This window comes from Pseudogymnoascus destructans, assembly GCF_001641265.1.
Source record: "Pseudogymnoascus destructans isolate 20631-21 unplaced genomic scaffold scaffold_5, whole genome shotgun sequence".
Lineage (NCBI taxonomy): Eukaryota > Fungi > Ascomycota > Leotiomycetes > Thelebolales > Thelebolaceae > Pseudogymnoascus > Pseudogymnoascus destructans.
This window is the reverse complement of record NW_020167524.1, coordinates 95,850-118,219: the sequence shown is the minus strand read 5'-3', so window position 1 is coordinate 118,219 and position 22,370 is coordinate 95,850. Positions and strand designations below refer to the sequence as shown.

General features: G+C 50.1%; 7 protein-coding genes across 7 annotated transcripts; 4 read left to right on the top strand and 3 right to left on the bottom strand.

The window, feature by feature from the left end:
• The first annotated feature begins 76 nt into the window (after positions 1–76).
• On the top strand, positions 77–2,393 carry VC83_02315 (uncharacterized protein). Its single transcript, XM_024465981.1, has 2 exons — positions 77–832; positions 898–2,393. The coding sequence occupies exons 1-2, from the start codon at positions 497–499 to the stop codon at positions 2,287–2,289; spliced, it is 1,728 nt and encodes a 575-aa protein (XP_024326496.1). The 5' UTR covers positions 77–496; the 3' UTR covers positions 2,290–2,393.
• A 400-nt stretch (positions 2,394–2,793) lies between these two features.
• On the bottom strand, positions 2,794–3,551 carry VC83_09604 (uncharacterized protein). The gene has a single exon (XM_024473017.1). It carries the CDS (start codon positions 3,224–3,226, stop codon positions 2,804–2,806), a length of 423 nt encoding a protein of 140 aa, XP_024328785.1. The 5' UTR covers positions 3,227–3,551; the 3' UTR covers positions 2,794–2,803.
• Positions 3,552–3,612: 61 nt separating this feature from the next.
• Positions 3,613–8,745, top strand: VC83_02314 (uncharacterized protein; the record flags this gene model as incomplete). The annotated part of the gene is made up of 3 exons (XM_024465980.1): positions 3,613–3,902; positions 3,962–7,043; positions 7,106–8,745. Exons 2-3 carry the CDS (start codon positions 3,977–3,979, stop codon positions 8,743–8,745), a joined length of 4,707 nt encoding a protein of 1,568 aa, XP_024326497.1. The 5' UTR covers positions 3,613–3,902; positions 3,962–3,976.
• A 2,733-nt stretch (positions 8,746–11,478) lies between these two features.
• Positions 11,479–13,014, bottom strand: VC83_02313 (uncharacterized protein). Its single transcript, XM_024465979.1, has 2 exons — positions 12,763–13,014; positions 11,479–12,710 (listed from the first exon to the last, which is right to left on the bottom strand). The coding sequence occupies exons 1-2, from the start codon at positions 12,824–12,826 to the stop codon at positions 11,659–11,661; spliced, it is 1,116 nt and encodes a 371-aa protein (XP_024326498.1). The 5' UTR covers positions 12,827–13,014; the 3' UTR covers positions 11,479–11,658.
• Positions 13,015–13,223: 209 nt separating this feature from the next.
• VC83_02312 (uncharacterized protein) lies at positions 13,224–15,398 on the bottom strand. The gene is made up of 3 exons (XM_024465978.1): positions 14,759–15,398; positions 14,424–14,706; positions 13,224–14,370 (listed from the first exon to the last, which is right to left on the bottom strand). Exons 1-3 carry the CDS (start codon positions 15,041–15,043, stop codon positions 13,568–13,570), a joined length of 1,371 nt encoding a protein of 456 aa, XP_024326499.1. The 5' UTR covers positions 15,044–15,398; the 3' UTR covers positions 13,224–13,567.
• A 116-nt stretch (positions 15,399–15,514) lies between these two features.
• On the top strand, positions 15,515–17,829 carry VC83_02311 (uncharacterized protein). The gene is made up of 3 exons (XM_024465977.1): positions 15,515–16,040; positions 16,105–17,307; positions 17,365–17,829. The coding sequence occupies exons 1-3, from the start codon at positions 15,979–15,981 to the stop codon at positions 17,480–17,482; spliced, it is 1,383 nt and encodes a 460-aa protein (XP_024326412.1). The 5' UTR covers positions 15,515–15,978; the 3' UTR covers positions 17,483–17,829.
• Positions 17,830–19,052: 1,223 nt separating this feature from the next.
• Positions 19,053–22,133, top strand: VC83_02310 (uncharacterized protein; the record flags this gene model as incomplete). Its single annotated transcript, XM_024465976.1, has 1 exon — positions 19,053–22,133. One exon carries the CDS (start codon positions 19,053–19,055, stop codon positions 22,131–22,133), a length of 3,081 nt encoding a protein of 1,026 aa, XP_024326413.1.
• Positions 22,134–22,370: the final 237 nt, after the last annotated feature.

Below are 22,370 nucleotides of genomic sequence, written 5' to 3'. Positions count from 1 at the left end.
ATGTATTCTATACTACAGTGCTATACTACAGTGCTATACTACGGTACATATCCAATAAACCCCACTACGGCTGTCCCCCCACGATGTTCCTCCCCCCCTTACTCCATAACTCCATGACTTTCGTGCTCGCGCTACTATACACTCCCACTACAAATCCCTCTCTCGCTCTTTCTTTTCCTGTCCGTCTAGAACGTGTGCCCGCGCGGGGCAATGTACATACTAAAAAGAGAAGATGGCAGACGCTGAGAGAAGGGAAAGACCATAAGAAACAACTCCCCCCCATTCCCTCCTCCTACTTAACTTCCTCTTCCCATTTCACCTTCTTATAAACCCTATTAATTAACTCCCTTCCCTCTCTTCGTCCCATGTCGTCACAAGGTTGCATTTTGCAATTCTCTCATCGCGCAAGAAGATCTCCTCTAAAAATTTAACCATCCCTGCGCTGGACCAATCCAAGATCCTCGTCTCTCATGCACCGTGCAACGCCTTAATTATCATGTCTTCGCCAAAATGTGTTGCGTGCTTTCGCCTCGCAACTTCTGCTCCGAAAGCGCAACGAGGGGTAGCAAGAGCCCTCAGGACACAGCAGCAGTGCAGATGGAACAGCACCTCCTCCTCATCCTCCTCGAAGCAGGTACCGCCGCCGCCCCGGCCTGATGCAAGTAAGTCCTGGGAATGGACTACGGCGAAGATGCTGTTGCTTGCGCTGGGGACTGGAATCGCGGCATACGCTGTCGCGAAGCTCCAGGACCCCTCGCTGCGGGTGGTTGAGTATGCGCGGGCAGACAAGTTCCACAAACCAAAATATGGGAGCGTGAAGGATATGGAAGCTGTTAGTACCTGGTTACATTTTAATATGTATAATTATTCCGGTATCTGACAGTCACTTTTGTGTAGGCGATCGCAGAGGTCAAGGCAGCGTTGAATGAGGATGCCGTCAGCGTCGATGACGACAACCTCCGCGCCCATGGCTTCTCCGAGTGGTCCTCGATCAATGTTGATACTCTGCCAGTGGCAGTATTGTATCCCACCTCTACTGCCGAGGTCTCCGCCATTGCAAAGATCTGCCACAAATACCGCGTTCCTATGATTCCATACTCGGGCGGATCGAGTCTGGAGGCCAATTTCTCGGCGCCGTACGGGGGGTTCAGCGTCGACTTCGCGTATATGGATAAGATCATTCAGCTTAACAAGGACGATATGGATATTGTGGTCCAGCCTTCCGTCTCTTGGATGACTCTTAATGAGACTATCGCTGATTCGAGACTCTTCTTCCCCATTGACCCCGGACCATCAGCCAAGATAGGAGGTATGGTTGGGACCAACTGCAGTGGTACCAATGCCGTTCGCTACGGTACTATGAAAGACTGGGTCATTAACCTCACCGTCGTCCTGGCAGATGGAACAGTTGTGAAGACCAAGCGCCGTCCCCGCAAGACCTCGGCTGGATACAACCTGAACTCCCTATTCGTTGGCTCCGAAGGAACCCTCGGCATGGTCACGGAAATCACCCTCAAGCTCGCGGTAGTTCCCCAAGAATACTCAGTCGCAGTCGTCACCTTCCCCAGCATCCGCGCCGCCGCCTCCGCCGCCGCAGGCGTCATGCGCGCCGGCGTCCCCGTCGCAGCCATGGAGCTCATGGACGAGGTCCAGATGCGCGTTGTGAACATCAACGGAGCTACCAAGCCCAAAGTCTGGAAAGAGCTACCAACCCTCTTCTTCAAGTTCTCCGGCACCAAGGCAACGGTCAAGGACAACATCAGCACGGTCAAGGGCATCGCGAAGCAGCACGGCGGCGGCAACTTCGAGTTTGCAGCCACGCCACAGGAGCAGAAACTCCTCTGGTCGGCGCGTAAGGAGAGTTTGTGGAGCATGATGGCTATGCGTAAGGAGGGCTCGGAAGTGTGGTCCACGGACGTCGCGGTCCCCTTCTCGCGCCTAGCGGATATCATCGAGATCAGCAAGAAAGAGATGGATGACCTCGGCCTCTTCGCGTCCATCCTAGGCCACATCGGCGACGGCAATTTCCACGAGTCCATCATGTACGACAGCCGCGTGCCGGGGGAGAAGGAGAAGGTGGAGCGGTGCGTTAAGAACATGGTCATTCGCGCGCTGGAGATGGAGGGCACATGTACGGGCGAGCATGGGGTGGGGATGGGGAAGAAGGATGCGTTGAGGATGGAGGTGGGGGAGGAGACGATTGGGGTTATGAAGAGTATTAAGTTGAGTCTAGATCCGTATTGGATTATGAATCCGGGGAAGATTATGGACGTGCCGGGCTCTCCGTGAGCTGGGCTGGTAGGTGTGAATGGGTATCTTAGGAGGTTATTGTCATTTGCATTTTTTTGAAGGTTCTATAGTGAGGGATAGAGTACAATTAAAGTAGAGAAGACAACTCTCCCTTCCTTTCCACGCCGGGACTTGCCATTTTTAAGATGGCCATTTTGGTGATTCCTTAATGCGCTCCGACACACTGACTGGAGCCAAGGGGATTGGTGCCGTCCGCGCGAAGAATATTCTCTTTTTCGGTGAACTCATAATGAAGATGTGTATTCTGAGGATACAGAAATGCTACTTTCAGACTTATTCTGGGCGAGTACTATCATGAATGAATCCTTGGGGACAGTGATTCTACAAGAAGTAGGCTCTTACCGGAAGCATCGCACGACAACGACTACCTCAATTGGAGATTCCAGCCACGCTAATAAAGTTATCTTTTTATTTCCCGTTTGTCTACTGCACAGGTTGAGGCACGCCGTGCTGGTGAAGATTGCCATATGCTTTTGCCATATGCCTCCTGCCATTATCCGCGTGCTTGTACTGGCGCATGCAAACGGAGTCCATTTCTCAAGCCATCCAGAGTTTTCCATACCCTCTCCTCCGTACTCTTGAACGCGTATTCCCGTTTCTGAACTCCGCAAGTATACGCCCTTGGATTTTGTCCATTTCTCCCATGAAGAGAAGTGGTGAAGCTGAGGTCCTCCTTGGAAGCATTAGTCGAATTCTGCTGACACCAATATGACCTCTTGTCGCGCCTACGCTTTCTTGCCAGTGCCGTCCTCTTTGCCATACACCAGCTGTAGCCTCCTTGCGGGTTTAGCTGTGTCTTTCCTTCAACTACCTGTGTCCTTACTTTAACTACTTGTGTCCTTCCTTCGACTGCCTGTGTCCTTCCTTCAACCATCTCTGTCCTTCCTTCGACTGCCTGTGTCCTTCCTTCAACCATCTCTGTCCTTCCGTCAACTACCTTCAGCGCGGTGAGAAGCTATATGCTCTTTCATGCCATCTTCAACACAGCCGGAAATACAAACGAGGTCCGGGGATTGCTCTGACACCCAGCCTCCATACAACATACGACTTTGCTTCGTTTGAAGGACCCCAAGAAGTATATTTATACATCTAAGCTGCAACTTCAATTCACTCAGTCTCCGCTAGATCTATGGATCCTTGAGCGCCAAAGAGCTCCAATTTCCAATTTCATACACGCCCTCGATTCCTGCAGCACCCCTCCCCCGAAGTTTGACTTGATCTCTCTAGCCGTCAGCTACGAGCATTACATTTTAAATTTTACCAATTAATCTACAGATCCGCCCCTTCAACTCCCCTTATCTCGCCATCTCAAGATCTCCAAATTCATTCACATCACCAGTCGATTCCCACAGCACCCCATCCCCCTTCCCCGAAGTTTGACTTCATCTCTCTAGCCGTCAGCTACGAGCATTAAATTATTAAATTTTACCAATTAATCTACAGATCTAACCTCTAACTCCAATTCTCTCGATAATTACGACAAATTCAACCACTCTGAGAAGTTTCCAAATTTAGTTGCCTCCTCAAGACATAACCCGGAGAAGTTGGTCTTGGGTCATATTGCACCATTGTTACCAGACGCATACCTACAGGTTATTTTCACCTGCCGTCATTTACTCGATATCTGCTAACATATAAATGGTTGGATTAGTCACTCGTTGTGACCATGGCCGAATTCACCGAGGGGTCAGAGATGCAAAGCTGGCCCGCTCCCATTCCCCGAGCTGGGCGCAATCCTCCACGGCGAGGCGGGTATCATCAGCCAAACTATGCCGGGATACAAAAATCAGATTGGAGAGCGAATCAAAATCGGAGGCCACAGCACCCCATTCCAAACGCTACGCAACAACAGCCAGTCGGTCCCAAACTGGACGGCCCCATACTCAAGACCAAGGAACCCTGGCAGAAATGGACCGAGCTGACTGTGCGGGTCTCTCAGCTCCCGCCAACGGTGACGACCTGGGATCTCTTTAATCACTTCGAGCGTGAGGGATCTATTGCCTTCATTGAACTCCATGAGAATTCAAGGGGCGTCCGCCAGGACAGCGCCAGAATCCGATTTTCACCACCACCAAATACTGATTTTTGGTCCCGCGATCCTATTACCATCCGCGTGGAGTCTCCCGAGATGAGCGAATATACCGTCAAAGTATTCCCAGAAGGAAAGAAGCGCTCATTTGAGATCCAGAGTCCTATTCGGAAGATGAAGTGGTATCCGGAGGTGACCGCTTTGTATCCTCGGGAACTCAATTTTGGCATCATGTTTTCGGAAACGGAAATGATGAAGAAGAGGACTGAGGTGGCGCGTTCGAGGAACCAGATGAAGCTTAAGATTGATTTAATGCGGAGGAGAATCGTTGCAATCTTTGATGTCGACTACGAGAACGAAACGGCGAGCAACCCGGGCTTGAAGTGGATCAAGCATATGTTCCAGGTGCCATTCGGCCAACTGAGAGTGATGCATCGAGTCAAGTTGGATAATGAGAAGTGGGGGCTACTGTTAACCTTGGAAAGCCCGCCACAATTCTATCTCAAGGATTTTAACATACAAAGGACACACGTCAAGCAATCCCTGGTCTGGAGCGAGTTTGATTCATGGTTTAGGGTAACAGATGTGGTTGCAGATTCAGGGGCCGTGAGAAAAGCGGTTGTTAGTCTGAACAAAGCTGCTCCTATGATCGATATCGGACGTTGGACAACATACCTCTTTGTTTTTGACGAAAACGATGAGAGCTCGAAAGTGTTCCCTGACGTACAGTCTGCCCTCCAGGATTTCAACATCGATGTTGTGGATTTGGACTCATTTAGCACAATTCCCAATGCACCGGCGAAGGTTTGGGAGATGATCGATGCTCCGAATGCTGATGAAGCTGAGGATGAAATGCACTATTTGATGGAAAACAGCGACAAAAGCACCATTTTGCCATTCGAAGTAAGGTACCAGCTTGAAGTTTGCATCTCCCGCAATATACTCGAAGTGCATAACATCACCCCAGAGTTTGTCAAGGAACTGGCAAGTTTGGTAGATACCGATAAAGAAAGAGCCACTTGTATCCTCGAGTACATTTCAGAACAGGGGAAGCGCATCTATGATGTTATGTCAATATTCAAGGATCCAGATGCGTTGGCACACTCACCCAAGTCTAAAATCCCTACCTATTGTGCCTACACAAGGAAGGCCACCGTCACCCCAACAACAATATACTTCAGTAGCCCAACTGTGGAAACCTCCAACCGCGTTATCCGGAAGTTCTCTGCACACGGCGATCGCTTTCTCAGAGTTCAGTTCACTGATGAGTTGTTTGAGGGACGCATAAATGCATGCGCAGATAAAATCCGCAACGACCAGCTATTCACCAGAGTTTATCGGACACTGAAAAATGGCATCCGGATCGGTGACCGTCATTTTGAGTTTCTCGCCTTTGGAAACAGCCAGTTTCGGGAGAATGGCGCCTATTTCTTTTGCCCCACAGATGGGTTGAGCTGTGTCCAGATCAGAGACTGGATGGGCAAGTTCCATCACATCAATGTTGTGGCGAAATATGCCGCCCGGTTGGGGCTTTGCTTCTCGACGACTCGGGCGATTCGTAACACCGGAATGACGGTTCTTGAGCTGCAAGAAGTTGAACGCAATGGATACAACTTCACTGATGGGGTTGGAAAGATTTCCCCGTTTCTTATGAAAATGATTGCAACAGAGCTCCACCTCTTGCATGAACCATCGGTGGTCCAGTTTCGTATGGGAGGTTGCAAGGGGATCCTCGCAATATCTCCAGATGCCAAGGGACAAGAAATCCATATCCGAAAGAGCCAGACGAAATTCACGGCAGAGTATATGGGTTTGGAGATTATTCGGACCTCGAGCCATTCTGTGGCGACTTTGAATCGACAGACCATCACAATTCTATCCGCGCTGGGGGTTGAAGATCATGTTTTCAATCGGATGCTTGATGAGCAACTTTCAAATTACATGGACGCCATGAATGATCCAGACAAGGCCCTGGAGCTCTTGGGAAGATACGTCGATGATAACCACATGACGATGATGATTGCAAGCATGGTCTTGGACGGCTTCATGCGTACCAAAGAACCATTTGTCCTATCTCTCCTCCACCTATGGAGGTCGTGGTCCATCAAACTTCTCAAGGAGAAAGCAAAGATTATTGTTGAGAAGGGAGCATTCGTCTTAGGATGCACTGATGAAACACAGACTCTTAGGGGTCACAGCAAAACTACCAACGCCGGAAAAGGTACAATCACAGCAGAAGATATAGACAAGCTTCCACAGATCTACCTCCAAGTCACCGACAGAAAGGATCCTCGGCACAATGTTATCATCGAAGGTCTCTGCCTTGTTGGGCGTAATCCCTCGCTGCATCCCGGCGACATCAGAGTTGTCCAGGCGGTTGACGTTCCAGCTCTGCACCATCTCCGCGATGTAGTGGTATTCTCACAGCTGGGAGACAGAGACGTCCCTGGGATGTGCTCTGGAGGGGATCTTGATGGTGATGACTTCTTTGTCATTTGGGACCAGGATTTGCTCCCGCGAGAGTGGAATGCAGAACCTATGGACTACACAGCACCTCCGCCTGTCAAGTTAGATCGCCCGGTTGAGATTAACGATGTGATGTCGTTCTTCGTCAAGTATATGAAGAGTGATACCCTTCCAACCATTGCCCATGCCCACCTTGCACTCTCTGATCAGCTTGATTTCTCTGTGAGAGACCCAAAATGTGAGTCCCTCCCCCTTTGTGGAGTACTACTATTAAAAGACACAAACACTGACCTACTCCAGGCTTAGAACTCGCCGCTTTGCATTCCAAGGCCGTCGATTTCGTGAAGAGCGGTATTCCAGCCGAGATGCCCAAGTATCTGCGACCTCGAAAGTGGCCCCATTTCATGGAGAAGAAACACAAGCCAAAGGAGCAGATTTACGTCTCCAAGAAAATCCTGGGGCAGCTCTACGACAAAGTCGAGAGCGTCGATTTTATTCCCCACTATGAATCTCCCTTTGATAAGAGGATTTTGAGGGCCTACCCAGAGGATAGAGCAATCCTAAAGTTAGCACGGCAGATTAAATCACAGTACGACACAGCGATGCGCCGCATAATGGCCCAACACGACATCGAAACCGAGTTCGAGGTCTGGACCTCCTTCGTCCTATCCAAGCCGCGTGTCGGGTCAGACTACAAGGTGCAAGAGGAGATGGGTATCATCAGCTCGACCCTCAAAGCCCGGTTCAAGGAAATCTGCGTGGAAGCTGCTGGAGGAAGCGATTTCAAGGCTCTGGGACCGTTCGCCACTGCTATGTATCAAGTCACCTGCGAGGAACTCGCTATTGCGCTTCACGAGTGCCGCACGATGAAGACGATTGGTGGGAGAGATGTTCCAAAGCGGAAGATGGAACCGAAGTCTATGCCCTTGATGAGCTTCCCGTGGATATTCCAGTCCGTGCTTGGGAGAATCGCGACGGGAAGCGAACCAACTACTCTGGAAGATGTTGGCTTGTCGTTTGTTACGAGGAACGAGGCGAGGGCTAAGAAACCACGCCTTGCGATATCAGACGAAGATGATCATGAGGACTATATTGAGACTGCAGATGGAGTCACTCATCGCGGTGAACTGCTTGATCTCTTCCGGCCTGATGCTGTCGATTCTGACAGCGATGAAGTTATCCCGCCCTGTAACATCCCAGACGCAGTGAGCCAAGTCCAAGGCGAACCACAGTTGAAATACGACCTGGATGAAACCCTCAGCCTTCCTCTGACCTCCATGGATCTCCTCGCCAACTTTCCCGAAGCAAATAACCGGCAAGAGGAATTGCTCAACATACCAGATGCAGTGAGCGAAGTCCAAGACGAACTACAGCTGAAATATGACCTGGATGAAACCCCCAGCCTTACTTTAACCTCCATGGATCTCCTCGCCACCTTCCTCGAAGCAAATAACCAGCAAGAAGAATTGCTCAGCATCCCAGATACTTCTCGATGTAGCCGCGTAAACTCGCACTATGAAGATTTGGCTGACCTGGGGGGCCATTACCACGATCTAGCTGACTTGGGCGCTGAATGTGGCATTACTGGCACAGAGGAATTGCTGGTAGACACATCCAGTGCCAAGATCCAAGAAGATTTGGCTGACCTGGGCGGTGAATGCGGCATTGCTGGCGCAGAGGAACTGCTGGTAGACATAGTCAGTGCCAAGATCCAAGAAGATTTGGCTAACCTGGGCGTCCATTGCCACTATATGGCTGACTTGGGTGCTGAATGTGGTATGACTGGCGCAGAGGAACTTCTGGTAGACATAGCCAGTGCCAAAATCCAAGAAGATAGCAACGATGCTGACGAGTTCGAGGATGGGAGCGACTATGGAGAAGTAGTTACCCTCGATATCGAAGAAAGTGCGCTAGAGCAATTGCTAAAATTGACCTGTTAGGTGGTAATCTTGCCCTATTGCATCTGGTTGCTGCCCGTTTCATGGGGAAATACGTAGTTGGGAATACAAATCATGCTTCTCTATATAGGTCCAAGAATTTAGTTCAACTGCTTTGGTGATGTTTTTAATCTATGTAATCTGCAAATAATAAATATCCAAGAACTCACAATTCCAGTAAGTACAACCAGTCCTTCCCAGACAGGACCTCAATATAACCCCTAATACCACCGACTACCATTCCCAGTGTGCGGCACAGATACCTGATTACCTGTGGTGTTCAGGTAATTACCTGGGTAATTACCTACCTGGGCTCATTCTCAAAATACCTGAGTATCCCGGTATTTTCAGATACTTACCCAGATACATGCCAAGTATTGCCAAGTGTAGCCAAGCCGCACAAATGCTAACGTTGAAATACTCGTCTTCATGCTTGATATGGTGATAATTGCCGTGAAAATGAGTGACTCTCCGTTGTCAGACGTGCCGACGGACCTTGATGGCTATAATCCTCACGATGAGCCAGCCCTACCAGGGCTTTTTACCCCTTTTCAGCAATCAAATCCAATTCCTGTCCGTCTACACCCGCCTAGCCAAATGCTACCGCCAACGCAGTCGCTGCTGTTCACGAAGGAACTATATTCAAGAATACTACTTGAGAGCAACCCGCCAACTATCAAAGTATGCTGTATGCAGCCTAATTGCGGATACTCGCCCGCAGCTCAAACCCATGCTCAAGCTGCTGCTTCAACTGGCAATCTTTGGAAACACTATAGTCTTAAGCATAAAGGAATCTATGATGCTCTTAAACACAAGAATACAGCGCCTTCAAGTCAATCTAGCAGCACATCATCATTTTTTGAGCCTCGGAGACCAGCGACCCATGAATCAAGACCAACAAACAATCCAGCCAAATATAGAGAGTTAGTGCTATCGTTTATAGTATCTAATAACCTGTCTTTACGCATTATCGAAAGCTATTCATATCGTCAATTAGTACGGTTCTTAAGTCCATCTGTGTTATCACTTTCGTCAAGAACATTGCACCGAGAACTACAACGCCAATTCTCATATCACCGAGGCATACTACAGCTTGAACTCCATTCTCATATTATACATGGAGGCCGGATATCCATAACGACAGATGCATGGTCTGCACGGAACTATACAGAGTATGCTGCTGTTACCGCTCATTGGATTAATGATAAATGGCAGCAGAAATCAAAATTGCTTGATGTGATACATCTTCAAGAGCCTATTCATAGCGGTGAATACTTAGCTCAGCAATTAGCAGCTGTAACAGATAGTATAGCTATTACAGGCGCTATCTTTACATGCACCCGAGACAACGCATCATCAAATACTGTGATGCTCTCAGAATATGAGAAATTGGCTAGCAACGCCCAACATCAACTCAACAACCTTGGACATTTACTGTCAAAGAAGGCGATGTCCGGTGTATTGCACATATCATAAATCTCGCAGTTCAAGCCGCTCTTACGAGTTTAAAAGCAGAACCAGATGTAGAGACAGAGACATACCGGTGTGAGCAAGGTGCAGCTCGGATTCCATTTAGTAGAGATAGTCATGTGGAAGTCATGAATGCTCTTGCAAAGCTACGAAGACATATCTATGTCTTTCGTAATCGACGAGCATGGAAGGATGCTTTACAACGACAAGTCAAAGCTATAGGTTTAAAACCACAGCAACTATCACTTGATATGCCAATACGATGGAATTCAACACATCGTATGCTTGATACAGCATTAAAACTCCAAATACCAATCACAGCAGTATGCATAACACAACAGCTTGATATTAGTATGAAAGATATTGCATTAACTACAGGAGATTGGGCTGTTATTAAAGATCTTGAACGACTGTTCTTAATATTTCTCAAACCATCAAGACGGCTCCAAAGTGATACATATCCGTCACTTAACTTTGCTATTCCACTTTATCTTAAAATGATAAATAAAGTTAAGAAGATGCAACAAGAAGTTGGCGAGCACTCAGCAATTGGTATTGCATGCACAGTAGCTTATCAAAAGCTTCACGCGTATTATACTCTTGCAACAAATCAGCAATGTAAGCACTCAGCTGTAGCTACAATTTGCGATCCACGGATGAACCATACAGTGTTTAAAAAGATATATCCAGATAGTACAGATCATGTACGAATCACACGGGCAAGAGCACAGTTTGAAGATGTTTGTAGAACATATAAGACACGGCAATATCATCTTGATACAGAGCGTATTGAACGTGAAACAGCTCTTGCAGATGCATTAGGAAATGCAAATACTAGAGTGCAAGAACCAGATTCTGATGAAGATTTATTTGCATCAGAGGGTATATCATTTGAAGAACCAGAATGGAAACGATGGATGCTTGAACCACGGCCTGGTGAGCATACTGATATTCTCAAATATTGGTCTGCAAAGCAATATCAATATCCAATAATTGCTCAAGTTGCTCGAGACCATCTTGCAATTCCTGCGACATCAGCACCATCAGAACGGGTATTTAGCAATGGTAGCGATATCATTACTAAGAAAAGGAATAGATTGTCGCCATCGACAATTAGATATCTGCTTTGCTTACGGAATTGGGGTTATTTACCAGATGCCGACAGCGACGGTGATGATGCAGATGATGAGGCAGAAGAATAGGAATAGGGGCTGTCTATTTTATTATTATATTTGTCACGAGTTTCACTTTTCTAGTTACATATTCTAGTTACATATCATTATCTATTTCAAATATCAAAAGCGTCATTTTTGTATACGGAATTGAGGCTCAACTACCTGCTAAAGTATCTGTAAATACCTACCTTACCTGAGCAAAGTCGCTCAGCTACCTGGCGAGGACCCAGATACTACCTGGGTAGTATCTGCCGAACACTGACCATTCCCCCTACACCTCCTGCCCCGGGTACGTCACCTCCACAAACTCCACCCCCCCCTCCCCATCCACGACAATAGCCCGATTCTTCTCAATCAACTCCCACTCACACTTCTTATACGTCGTCGGCTCACTCGCCACAATCACATGGCGTCCATGCTCCTGCACCCCCTTATGCGCCCTCGGATTCCTCCCCTCCGCCTTAAGCCCATGCGTCCCCATCTCTCCCTTCGCCTTCCCCCATCTCCCTCCGGCTCCATCCGCCTCATCGGGGTACTTCCGATTCAGCGTCACACCCGCTGATGCACTGTGATACAGACTCGGCGGCTGCTGCGTCGCGTGGTTGCGGAACCGAGATGCTACTAGCTGCCGTCCGTCTGATACACAGACATTCAGGTCGTTCGGCTCCACCTCTTCCCCCAGCGTCCGCTGCAGTTCGATAATCGTACTAATCGTATTCTGCAGCGCCCCCATAATTTCCTTAGGTGTATACGCCGCCTCCCACGCGTCCTGCCCGGCCCCGTGGCCAGCGCCGGAGGTGAGGTACGTCATGCACAGCGCGGCGAGGGCTTCGGAGTCGGTGCGTCCTGTGATATGTGTATGCGCCTCCTCAGACATTAGGCCGGCCATCTGCCGCGCAATGGCGGGGTAGGAGGAGATATACCCGTTGTGCATGATAGTGTGTCTACCGAAGACGAAGGGGTGCGTGTTCACCCCTGCGATGACGCCGGTGGAGGCCGCGCGGATGTGGGCCATGACGCAGGTGCTTGCTGTGGCGGCGCAGATGGTTTGGAAGCTTGTGGTGTGCAGGGCTGGGTGGGTGATTTTGTAGATTGCCGGGTGCAAGATGGGGCCGGAGGTGCTGCTGGGGCCGGGGGGGGAGGGGGTGAATTGCGATTTAGTGGGGGTGTACCAGGACATGCCGAAGCCGTCGACGTTGAGGAGAGCGTTGCGCTGGGTTACTTCGGCTTGGGTGGTGGTGCCGGCGTGGACTTTGGGGTCGTGGGAGAGGAGGAAGGGGAGGTAGTGGTGGTTGACTTGTTTGGAGATTGCGTGGGCTGGTGCTGGAGGGGTGTTAGTGGTTGCGGAAGATAGTATGGGGGAGGGGCATCATGCATATTAGGACATCTTCGAGGAGACACTCCTCAGATGGAGAGATGTATGCGAACCAGCGGCACATTGTGAAGGTTTGAGGAAGTAAACTATGGGCTTCGATTAAGAGTTGTTGGATCAATTGAGAGTTGCTTTTGTGAAATATGAGAGTAAGAATGCAAGATGATAACTTCGCTTTTAGAGATGATAGAATTGAAAGAGACAGATCCGTGAGGGGATGATTAGTGGGCAAGCTGACGACTTATAAAGATTCAATCGATTCCTGGAAGTGTGCCGACCAGGTTTAAGCAGCTGTAAGTTCTCATGCGGGGTCAGTGGTTAATGACGACACACCCCCAAACTTGACAAGCTTTTGTCAAAAAGCTTGGTACGATCTAGAGAATCTCCGCTGCTTTGGGGTCACATAATTTATTGCCCCTGATAAACCATAAAGGATGCTACTTGTAACTAAACCGTTGGATTTATTGTGTTTCAATCGATGTGATATATTGTAGTCAGATGTTTTTCTGCGCATATGTAAAGTACTGTACAATCCAAATTTCAATGGGCTCTATCTGATGAACTTGTCCACCACTCAGAATTGCATCAAATGGCCTCCGCTGGTTCGTAGACTGTTGCAATGCTTCTAAAATGATTGCGTCCCGTTGAGTTGTCTACAATGTATAAATGCTCCCAAGCGCCCCAAAACCCCTATGCATTATCCGCTTCCATAAAGCATGACATACAAGAGAACCGATGAGTCTTCCTGGTGTCCTTGCTCATCCATGCCTCCAGCGTCTCTCGCTGCCTCTACACTCCTGAACGGCCCTCAAATACCATCATCAAAACTACCTCTCCGACCCCAGTTCTTTGGCTGTCTCTTCAGGAACGCGCCAACAGATCCCAGGTAGCCCTCGTGTCGCAGGAAATACGCCTTCTTCTGGCCCTGACTCCAAAACTTGATGGCGTAGCTCAGTGTGTTCATAGTTTGCCTGTGGCCTCTGATGAAACTTCCTCCAAAATATATGTGTTCAAGCTTGTGTTTCTCCGATTGCAGGTAGGCGATCTGGCCAATGTTGTTGGAAATCGCGTACAGCAATGATCGTGACACATCGGCCCCGTCAAAGGGCGCGTCCTTCGGTTCATCCGGCGGCGCTGGTGGTGATGGAGCTTCTATTATGGGAGAAATATCGCGGTCAACGCCGTCGTGAAAGCCACCGGTGTCTTCTGCCTCCATCTCCGCCTCTCTCTTCATGCGGAACACTTTACCAAAGCTGCTCGCAATCGTCGTTGACTTCAGCCCTATCTTGCCGTAGTCTGCGCCATAAATGTCACCGACTAACATGTCAACTTTCGTGTTGTCCCCACGCTCGGCCATTCCAAGCATGTCGTCGAACGTTCTTGCACCGGTGAGTAACGATAAGAGACCCCATAGAGTTCCCCCACCCAGCGACGTACCGCCGACTCGCTGGAACTCCTTCGGACCCGAAACCTTGATCATAGACACACCCGAACCAATATTAACAAGCAGATATGGGTATATGTCGGCTCGTGCTTCGGCGAATTGCATTGGGTCGGTTTCGCTATAAGTGAAGACCTCGCGAGGGATTTCGGTGATGAAGAAATCGAGACCTGTAATTATCGCATTAGAAGTATGTCATAGATTCGGAAAGGAGAGTACTAACCGATAATCAGGCATTCCATCTCATCCTCTCGCACAATATCAACCCCCAGCGCCTCCTTTATCTTGTCGTAGAACTTGAATGCGCCCCCACCCGTCGCCATTAAGCATAGTTCGCCTGGCTTCGAGCCATTCAGTGCTTGCTGCTTGAGTTTGAGCTGTTTCATGAACTTTATACAGTCATCAATCCTGTCGGTTTCGAAGCTCATGAAGTTCAGCCGTCCGCCGGGCTTCGCTGGTGGCGGTTCGCGTGAGAAGTATACGAGTTTCGCTAGAGATCCTCCAATCTGCCACACAGTCAGAACTCGGTCTTGATACACACTCTGGGGGATATCTTACATCTACAGCAATATGGCTCACAACAGCTGTGTGGTTTGGCAGCCTAATATCGGTCGTCTCATGATTCGCCCCATCGACACCGGACCGATTCGGCGATGTCGAGTCCCTGTCGACAATAAAGGCGCCCTCGACATTGATCTTCACTGAGCCCGGATGGCTGATGGTATTATCTATCTCGGCCGTGTTCGTGCGTGTCCGCCGGTGCTCGTGGTGTTCGTATTCTCCTCCATTGCCAAGGGTCTTGAGCACTGCGGGGGATGCGGGATGGGACGGAATCGGCGACATTGCAGGGCCGTGGCGAGGGAGCTGCCTGTCCTATCCGGCCTTGGATGGTTCAAGCTCGAGTCTATTCAGGATGGTATATATAGATGTTGCCGGGTCGCATATCTCATTCTCTGGATGATCTGGAGACCTCGGAGAATAGTCACGGTGACTCGGCGTCGTCCCTTTTCTTTGCCGAAACCCTCGTTATCGATAGGGTCTTATCAGAGGGTTCCGTTCGTTCCCATCTACCCGAGGGAGTTGATAATTGTCTACGTACGGAAGCAGTACGGATTACTGATACTCAGGGCAATGGATAATCATGGTCTTTAGGAAGAGAAAAGGCGTAATATATATATATACACACCTTATGTTTATATGTTGCTGCGTCTTAAATTTGCTGGTATATATGGTAGATATACCTGGCTTGGTGCACGTGCTTGTCGCACGTGCATTCTTGTGGATCAAGTGCCTGAGATGAGATGCTTAATTGCTGGCCATACCTTGAATAGCGTCTACGAGAAGAGAATCATGAGAGATCTCCGTGAGTTTATATTGTAAAAATGGTCAGAAAATCCAAGTAAATACCCTGAAGGGTTTCTCATTTGATTTGATTTTTAACATGTTTTTTAAACAAGTAATTGTGCCGAGATTCATACTCTAGTTGATCCCTTATTCACGATTTCGCCGCTTAATCTTATCGCCCCCTTTTTGGTGCTACGCCGCCTGGCGCTTGGCTTGGCTCCTACGCCAAATATTTAGCCTTTGCGGCCAGGCTTCTTTCCCCGTACCAACAGCCACATCTGTCTGTCAACTGGCCCAGCCTCACTCCCCACGAATACCCCAGGACTCAATGCGAACAGCTAGGGGATAAGCTACGCTGTTAATAATCGCCACGAGTTGGCCATCACGAACACCACCCCTCGGTGACGGTTCTCTCAGAGAGCCTCGTTGTTCGAATGAACCCAATATGGCACAGTAAGAGGGTGCAGCGCAGCGCCTTCTTCATTTTCATTTTCGTGTACGTCCACGACATTCTCCTGATGCCGCGATTTCGCAATTCTTTGGCTAACAAGTACATTCAGAGCTGCGATTGCGCTTTTCGCCTACGGCGGCGACAACTTACCCTCGGCGTCGGGGGTGTTCCGATCTGGTTCTCTCAGTAAAGGCGAAAAAGAACAAAAAGCAAAGGAGCCATTGGGGCCAAATGTAGAGCCTCTATACACCGGGTCCGAATACGACACCGAGCATATGCCCAAGATCCCCGAGACATCACACACCGGCCAAGCAGCAGCAACACCGGCACTCGACCCCAGTCGCATTGCGTTGATCATCGAGACGCGTCCCACCAACGTGCTCCCCGCGCTCCTCTCCCACTTCGTCGCAACCCTCCCCCCCGCCTGGGTCGTCAAGCTGGTTGGGTCCCAAGAAGCCTTCGCAGTGGTGCACAAGTCGCACTCGCTGAAGCAACACATCGCATCGAAGAAGCTCCAGCTTCAAGAACTACCTTCATACTACCCCGTAGACTCGTCTGAGAGCATCTCTCAGACACTCACAAATGTCACATTCTACTCCGAATTCCTCGCCCCGGCGGAATGGGCCCTCTTCTTCCAGACCGACTCCATTATCTGCTCCGCCTCCGAACAGAACATAGATGACTGGGTGGCAAAGGGCTACGACTGGACCGGCGCGCCGTGGAACGGAGATGTCCCCGGCGGCAACGGCGGGCTCTCCCTCCGCCACATCCCCCCCATCATTGAAGTCCTCAAGAAAGAGTCCCGCGAACCAGGACATCGCCAATGGGAGGATACCTGGGTGTGCGAGCGCCTGAAGAACGCCGCTCCAGCCCAGGAGGAGATCTACTTCAGCGTCGAGTCCCTTTACGTTGAGAGGCCGCTGGGATACCACATCCGTGGCTCGGGTAAGCTCCAGGATCCTGTGGTCTGGGGCAATGCGACTCGCAGGCGCCAGATCTTCGATTACTGCCCCGAAACGAAGATCCTCCTCGGCAACATGGGAATGGAGCCTATGGACGACGCGGATTATCGCAAGAAGGAACAAGAAGCCGATGCGGAGAAAGCCAGAAAGGATACAGAGACTGCCAAAAAGGAAACGGAGAAGCCAAAGACCGAGGAGAAGACAAAGACCGAGGAGAAGACAAAGACCGAGGAGAAGCCCAACGCCGAGGAGAAGCCCAAGGCAGACGACGCAGCAGCTGCGTCGATGAAGGACAAGAAGATCGAAACGGACGATAAGAAGCCGGCGGCAGAGGGAGAGAAGAAGTCCTCGTGAGTGACTGCACTGCCTGATGCGTCTCTTTCTGGCAGAACCTAACGGTGGGATAGTAGCACAACCGCAGCGGCTGCGAGCACGTCCTCGGGCGAGAAGAAAGAGGCGACTAGTCAGACCTCAGCGGCGAACCCTGCGAAGACGAGTGGCTCGACTGATTACACCGACTCGTAGATGACACTGGTTGGTGTTGTGTATGAGTGTATTTGGTGGGGAACCAGGGGCTGGGGGTCTGTGTTAGTATAGTGAGAAGTATGTGTATATCAGAGGGATGTTTGGGACGATTATCTCTATAGTCTTGATAGCGAATTAGCATGATTACAACGCCTAAGGCTCTGAGACTCAGCGCAGTGTATTAAATAGTATTAGCGATACGGGTTGTATACGAGCCGTATACGAGTCCGTATATACGGCAATATTGAGTCAGTGCGTATTGCTGATTCTGATACGGATCCAGTATGTATTCAGTACTCAATACGAGCTGTATACGGCCAGTATTGAGGCTTAAAATGTGAAACAAGGGGTTTGAATAACCTCAATCAATGATTAATTAGATGCCATATACTACTACAATGACTTCACAACCATCTGATGCGCTGTCACGGCATAACAGTGAGCGATTTGACAGTGAGCGATTTGAGACCCCAAGTTCGCCTGTACTCAAACGTACACCATCCTCTCCCTCACTCCCCCTGGCCCGTTCTACTTGGCGGCTTTGCCACAATCGTCAACTATGCCTCTTAATGCTAACTACCTTCTTAAACGGTCATTCTACAATACTCGCATCTAGAATGCCCACAAGTACAATCCATACTACGCATGGTCATGTCAGACTCAAGTCTTATACTCAGCGGTAAATTCATAGGAATATAAATATCTTGTGCACATATTAATGTTATCGCCATGCTCCATCTGGTCAACTCCTACACCCAAATCGTACATTCAGCAGTACATCCTAGGAAATAGATACTAGAAAAAGCATTGTTTCCTACACTACGACTGACGTCCAACTAGACTATAAAAGTAATATACCGTAGCTTGTTTTTTGCAGATATCTGCAAGGGCTGATCACTTGGCAGGCGGCTATCCTGCACGTCACTGTACAGGGATGAGGGGAGCAGGGGACTAGCGTGATGCCAGGTCGCTTACGGCGGCTCACGCATGGCATTTCGGGGGTTTCCCATGCACTCCCGTACACCCTGTAACCAGCCAAAGAAGCTCCCAACAAAGAGAGAAAACACACTGCACCATCCTGGGGCGTAGAATAATCCGTGATGCTATGCTTCCTATACCCACGTGGTTCATTAAGAAACGTGACCTCCTAGCGTGCTATAGGAAAAGGGTCACGTGCTATAAAGAAAGGACTAGCGTGCTATAGTAAATTGTTAGCGTCATCGCGGCAATGCTATGGCGCTAAACCTAATTCCCTAAATTTAAGTTGTAGGAACTATAGAAATCAGGACTTAGGACTAGCGCCTAGGAGCATACGGCGCTAACGTCGCCTATAAGGCGCACACAGTTCGCCCCTTCATAGAAAATTATTTTGACCTTTTGTTGAATCATCCTTTGTGCTTTGTGGCTTTCTCCAGTTGAATGCAATCACGACCTGAACCATCTTTGCTTCGATAAGGTATGTGACAATCTTAGCGTACTTTCTGTAGATTAAGCGCCCCAATCCCACTGCGTTCTGGTGTCGCTGACCTGTGGTAGTGCACATCGGATAAATCATTTTCCGCCCCGAACCATGTCTAGCTTCGATTCAGACTCTAGCGCCCCCGACCCCCCCGACACCTTCAATCCCCCACCTTCCTTCGCCGATTTCAAGTTCAAGTCTAAGTTGGGTTTCCACTACACCGAAGAAAGCTTCCAGCGCCAACTCGCCATCAAAGATACCAAAGCCGAGAAGTACCAACAGAAAGAAGCTTTTCCGCGCCCCGACGGAGTCGACCACGACGATTGGAAAAAGTGTTTCAACGCTGCCGACAGCTGGGTGTACAAGGACGTTCTCGGCGACGCTCACGAGTCGGCATCAACCCGTAAAACAACCCATGCTACTCGGAGGAAAGCCGAGCAGAAGCTGAGGGATAAGCTATTTGCTCGTGGTCAAACTGTACCTGGCCCCGACCCACCTCAGGGTCACCCCCCACCTCCACCACCTCCACCACCTGGTAATCCGTCAAGCGCAAACAAGTCGAACAAGAAACGCAAGCGCAAACAACAACATTCGCCTCCTTCTTCTGGCGGAACCAATTCGAACCAGACCTCCAGAAAACAACCTCGCTCTCTTCTTCGTCGCCGAAACAATCGCTGGGACAACAATCGTCAGAACAACAATCGACGGGTCATTCTTCGGAACATTGCCCGACCCAACAGATTTAAAGGCAGTTATTCTGACCCTTCTGACGAAGATTCCGACAACGCCCACAAACAATCATCGACGTCGTCCTCCAAGGTCAAGTCAAGGACCCTTCCACAGCAACCTTTGTTCAATCCAGGTGCACACAATCAAGCCTATACTTCGGACCCATCGAACCGTGGCGTCGTCTTTAACAATCTATACTCTGGTCACAGGGATAGTTCAAACTACACATCATACCCTGCGCACCTAGGCACCGTCCATAACAAGCACCCCGCTGCCCCCAAGAACAAGTCAAGCAGCGCCCCAGGACCATCATCGTCCACGGACAATTCAAACACCGGTGCACACCAACCACCTTCTTCTCCCGGCGGAAACAATCCAGCCCAAGGATTTCAAGCACCCAGAGGTAGTGTCTTTTATCAAGGCGGTTATTCTTCTCCTCCCCATTACAATTCCCAGATCGGTGCATCCCAGATCGGTGCACAGCAACCACCTCCTCCCAGCAGAACCAATCCAGCCCAAGGATTTCAAGCACCCAGAGGTAGTGTCTTTTATCAAGGCGGTTATTCTTCTCCTCCCCATTACAATTCCCAGATCGGTGCATCCCAGATCGGTGCACAGCAACCACCTCCTCCCAGCAGAACCAATCCAACCCAAGGATTTCAAGCACCGGGAGCCAGCATCTTAGGCAGTTATTCGTCTGATCTCCAGATCGATCCCGAGCTCCTTTTCCAGCAACCGCGTTCTCCGCCCACCAGAACCAATCCAAGCCAAGGATTTCAAGAGCCGAGAGCCAACATCTTAGGCAGTTATTCTTCTGTCCCACAGAACAATTCCAACGACGCCCACGAGCAGTCATCGTTCAAGGACAACAACTCCAAGATTGATACAGAGAAACCTTCCTCGTTCAAGAACGACCCAAAGAACGCCCACGGCCAATCATCGTCCAAGGCCAAGTCCAAGACCAGTGAACAGCAATCTTCTTCCACCAAGGACAACTCTAATAACGCTCACGAACCATCATCGTCCAAGCGCAATCCTACAACCGGAACACATCAAACTTCTTCAAAGAGCGATCCAAAGATCGCCAACAAACAACCTTCGTTCAAGGTCAAGTCCAAGTTCGGCTCACAGCAGTCTTCGCCCAAGAAAAATTCAAAGAACGCTCGCAAACAATCTTCGTCCAAGGACAACTCCAAGTCCGTTGCACAGCAACCTTCATCACTCGGTTCCGAGATCGCCGATCAACCTCCTTCAAAAAAAGCAAAAACCATGTCATCCCAAGCCAAAAAGCAGAAGGGCAAGGCTGATTACTGCGTGTGCAAGCAGGTCCGACATGGCACAAAGATGATTGCATGCGAAGGCGGATGTGAGAATTGGTTCCACGTCTCATGTGTCACGCTGGAGTGCGCTGACACAGACGGCGTGGCCAAGTTCATCTGCGATGACTGCCCGGGTGCGACGACCTACAAGCGCGTCTGCCGCCTGGAGGGGTGCAACCGTCCCCACACAACTCGTGAGACTGTGGGGGACGATGAGGTCCCAAAGACGCTCGCCTCCAAGTATTGCAGCTTGGAGCACCGCAACGAGTTCTGGGCGAGAACCGTTGGCGGAATCGACCGTCTTCTGGCTTCCCAGTTGCGCTCCTTCATGGGGCAGACGCCGCTTGGCGCCTTCAAGACGGCTGGCGACCAGCCAACTCGCGCGGGTCTCGGGGCTCACCATGGTGGCGGTGAGCTTCGCGATGGTTTTGTGGCAACTGGTCCCCCCCACAATGAGGAGGGGATGTTCTCGTTGGATACCAATCTTCGAGACAGATGCCACAAAAACATCGCGAGGCTCACAGCCTCCATGGTGCACTACGAGAACCGCCAAAAGCTGGTTGCCATGCTCGCCAAGTACTCCGACGAGACGGCGAAGAAGTACGCGGAGGAGAACCAGATCGTTGAGAGCGCCCCGAAGCGCGCCAAGGGCAAATCGGGCAAGGGCGCTGCTCGGACGATCTGCGGGTTCGATCCGCGTCTGTCCGTCTCCGACGGATGGATCGACGAGTTCATGGCAACCCCCGAGGGAGACGCGGCATGGAAGTCGGGTGTGATTGGAGAGCACACCAACCCCGACTTTCATGTCGACGTCGACCCAGGGTTCTACAAGGGGATTTGCGTGGGGACTGGCTGCCACTCCGGGTGGCTATCGATCGCCGAGGACGAGCCGAGGTACAACCTCATCTGGTTGGCCGAAGACCTGGAGAAGGAGAACGACGAGCTCGCCGAGATGGTTGAGCGCGTCCAACTGCGCCTCGCCATCGAGCGCGAGCGCAATCAATACGCCCAGGACAGAGCTGCCGAGATGACGGAGGAGAATGCTGCGGAGTTCTTGCGCAGCTGGAAAACTCTGAAGGGAGACAAGAACATCATCTTGAAGAAACTCCTGAAGAAGTTTCATAGTGAGTACGCCACAGCCTGATCCAGGACACTTTTTTCTCTCGACTTGTTCACGGCACGCATTCTCACTCGGCCGGTGGCACTCTTGGCTTCTTCAAAGTGCGCGCGGTATATTCCTCATTTTATCGATGTCTCTCTCGAATATTTCACGGCACGCTTTCTCATTCGGCGATGACTCTCTCGACTTATCCACAGCACGCATTCTCATTTGGTCTTTGGCGGTCTTGACTTCTTCACGGCGCTGTCAACTTCTCCAAGC

Excerpts from the sequence above, each read along its gene's own strand:
- VC83_02315 (XM_024465981.1), top strand. The coding sequence starts at position 497 with ATGTCTTCGCCAAAATGTGTTGCGTGCTTTCGCCTCGCAACTTCTGCT. Across the intron at positions 833-897 it reads GCGTGAAGGATATGGAAGCT|GCGATCGCAGAGGTCAAGGC; the intron begins GTTAGTACCTGG and ends ACTTTTGTGTAG.
- VC83_09604 (XM_024473017.1), bottom strand. The coding sequence starts at position 3,226 with ATGGTTGAAGGAAGGACACAGGCAGTCGAAGGAAGGACAGAGATGGTT.
- VC83_02313 (XM_024465979.1), bottom strand. The coding sequence starts at position 12,826 with ATGTGCCGCTGGTTCGCATACATCTCTCCATCTGAGGAGTGTCTCCTC. Across the intron at positions 12,711-12,762 it reads CCTCGAAGATGTCCTAATAT|CACCAGCCCACGCAATCTCC; the intron begins GCATGATGCCCC and ends ACACCCCTCCAG.
- VC83_02312 (XM_024465978.1), bottom strand. The coding sequence starts at position 15,043 with ATGTCGCCGATTCCGTCCCATCCCGCATCCCCCGCAGTGCTCAAGACC. Across the intron at positions 14,707-14,758 it reads TGAGCCATATTGCTGTAGAT|ATTGGAGGATCTCTAGCGAA; the intron begins GTAAGATATCCC and ends ACTGTGTGGCAG. Across the intron at positions 14,371-14,423 it reads GATGGAATGCCTGATTATCG|GTCTCGATTTCTTCATCACC; the intron begins GTTAGTACTCTC and ends CGATAATTACAG.
- VC83_02311 (XM_024465977.1), top strand. The coding sequence starts at position 15,979 with ATGAACCCAATATGGCACAGTAAGAGGGTGCAGCGCAGCGCCTTCTTC. Across the intron at positions 16,041-16,104 it reads TTCTTCATTTTCATTTTCGT|AGCTGCGATTGCGCTTTTCG; the intron begins GTACGTCCACGA and ends AAGTACATTCAG. Across the intron at positions 17,308-17,364 it reads GAGGGAGAGAAGAAGTCCTC|TAGCACAACCGCAGCGGCTG; the intron begins GTGAGTGACTGC and ends ACGGTGGGATAG.